General features: G+C 36.9%; 1 protein-coding gene across 1 annotated transcript; it reads right to left on the reverse strand.

Moving 5' to 3' along the window:
- Positions 1-187: 187 nt before the first annotated feature.
- On the reverse strand, positions 188-1,101 carry LOC21383903 (F-box/FBD/LRR-repeat protein At1g13570). Its single transcript, XM_024176953.1, has 2 exons — positions 961-1,101; positions 188-847 (listed from the first exon to the last, which is right to left on the reverse strand). The coding sequence occupies exons 1-2, from the start codon at positions 1,099-1,101 to the stop codon at positions 188-190; spliced, it is 801 nt and encodes a 266-aa protein (XP_024032721.1).
- Positions 1,102-1,369: the final 268 nt, after the last annotated feature.

Raw genomic sequence — 1,369 nt, forward strand, 5'->3', positions numbered from 1 at the left:
ATTTATTTTGTTATTGGTATAATTAGAACATACTACTACGACAAAAAAATAAAAATAAAAAAAAAATAAAAAACATGAACTACCACAATTCAATAACTGTACATACATACTATTATTTGTTCACTTAGTTGAACTAATAATACATGTTTGAACTGGAATATACATTGTCTTTGCTGATAGACATTTGCTATAAATCGTCATCACAACAAGATATATACAAGTGCTTCAATGGGCATGAGTAGAATCCACTCCCAAACTTGAAGCGCTTGGAAGTAGAGGAAAACGATTCCGTGCTTAACCACTCAAGGGATAAGCAGTTGGTTGAGATGTTGAGCATAGCTGCTTTAGTCAGTTGAACATTTAGAAGACTGATCAATGATTTGAGGCTACAAAAACCGCCGAAATTTGGTGGAAGATTTAACCTACAATACTCCAAGCATATGTGCTTCAAACTGGAATGGTTATTGTTTGATATTTCCTCATTAAATAGTTGATGAGGAAATGAATAGGGATCTTCTCCCGTAAGATAATGAGCGTACTGGTACATATATACCGATATGTTAAGCTTTTCGACTTTCTTAGATAGCGCAAAACAAATCCACTTGTCAATCTCATGACTGTAATCTACGTGCAATGACGGACGTATTAGTGGGAAGGCCTCTAACTTGGTACACTTGTAAAGTGCTAAAATTTGATTGACCCATCTCACAACAGCATCATCATCGAGATCAAGATCTTCAATATCAATGTTGGTACAATTCTTGGTATCAAGGTCGAGGATCTTTAATGATGTTTTCCGTAGTTTCCTCCATCTGCTTGAGAAAATGCTCGTTCTAACTGCCTCTTTCTGTTGTGCAAACGTCAAATTAAACAGATTTAGGGCAACTGCGTGATCATCGAGGAGACCAACTATAACTCACCGAGATGCGCTCGGATGGTGGCCCCAATGATTCCGATGACCTCGCCGAGACTAAGATCGACGATCCTAACAATCCCGAAGTTTCCGAATATCATCAACAATAAGCCTCGGATCTTGCTCGTGATAATCTGATTGTACTTGTTGGAAGAAATTAAGAACAAGATTGATTGTGTAGACTCCATGGGATTGAGATTACATATTACATAACCCATTTGGAGAAGGAAGGTTATTGGGTGAAATTGCCATTGATTAGGACGTTAATGTTACCACATTGTGAGGTTGAGTGTTGAGTGGATCTGGTGGATGGATAATAATGATTTGTTCATTAATATGGTGTTTGAATAGGGACCGTTTATGTCAATTATTCTTATAATAAAAATTAGTTGAGTCAGGTGCGTTGAGAATAAGGGTCCGTTTGGTATAAGGATTGAAATCAAGGTGATTTAAGTA

The sequence above is a fragment of the Morus notabilis genome, unplaced genomic scaffold (genome assembly GCF_000414095.1).
Source record: "Morus notabilis unplaced genomic scaffold, ASM41409v2 C11450301, whole genome shotgun sequence".
NCBI classification, from domain to species: domain Eukaryota; kingdom Viridiplantae; phylum Streptophyta; class Magnoliopsida; order Rosales; family Moraceae; genus Morus; species Morus notabilis.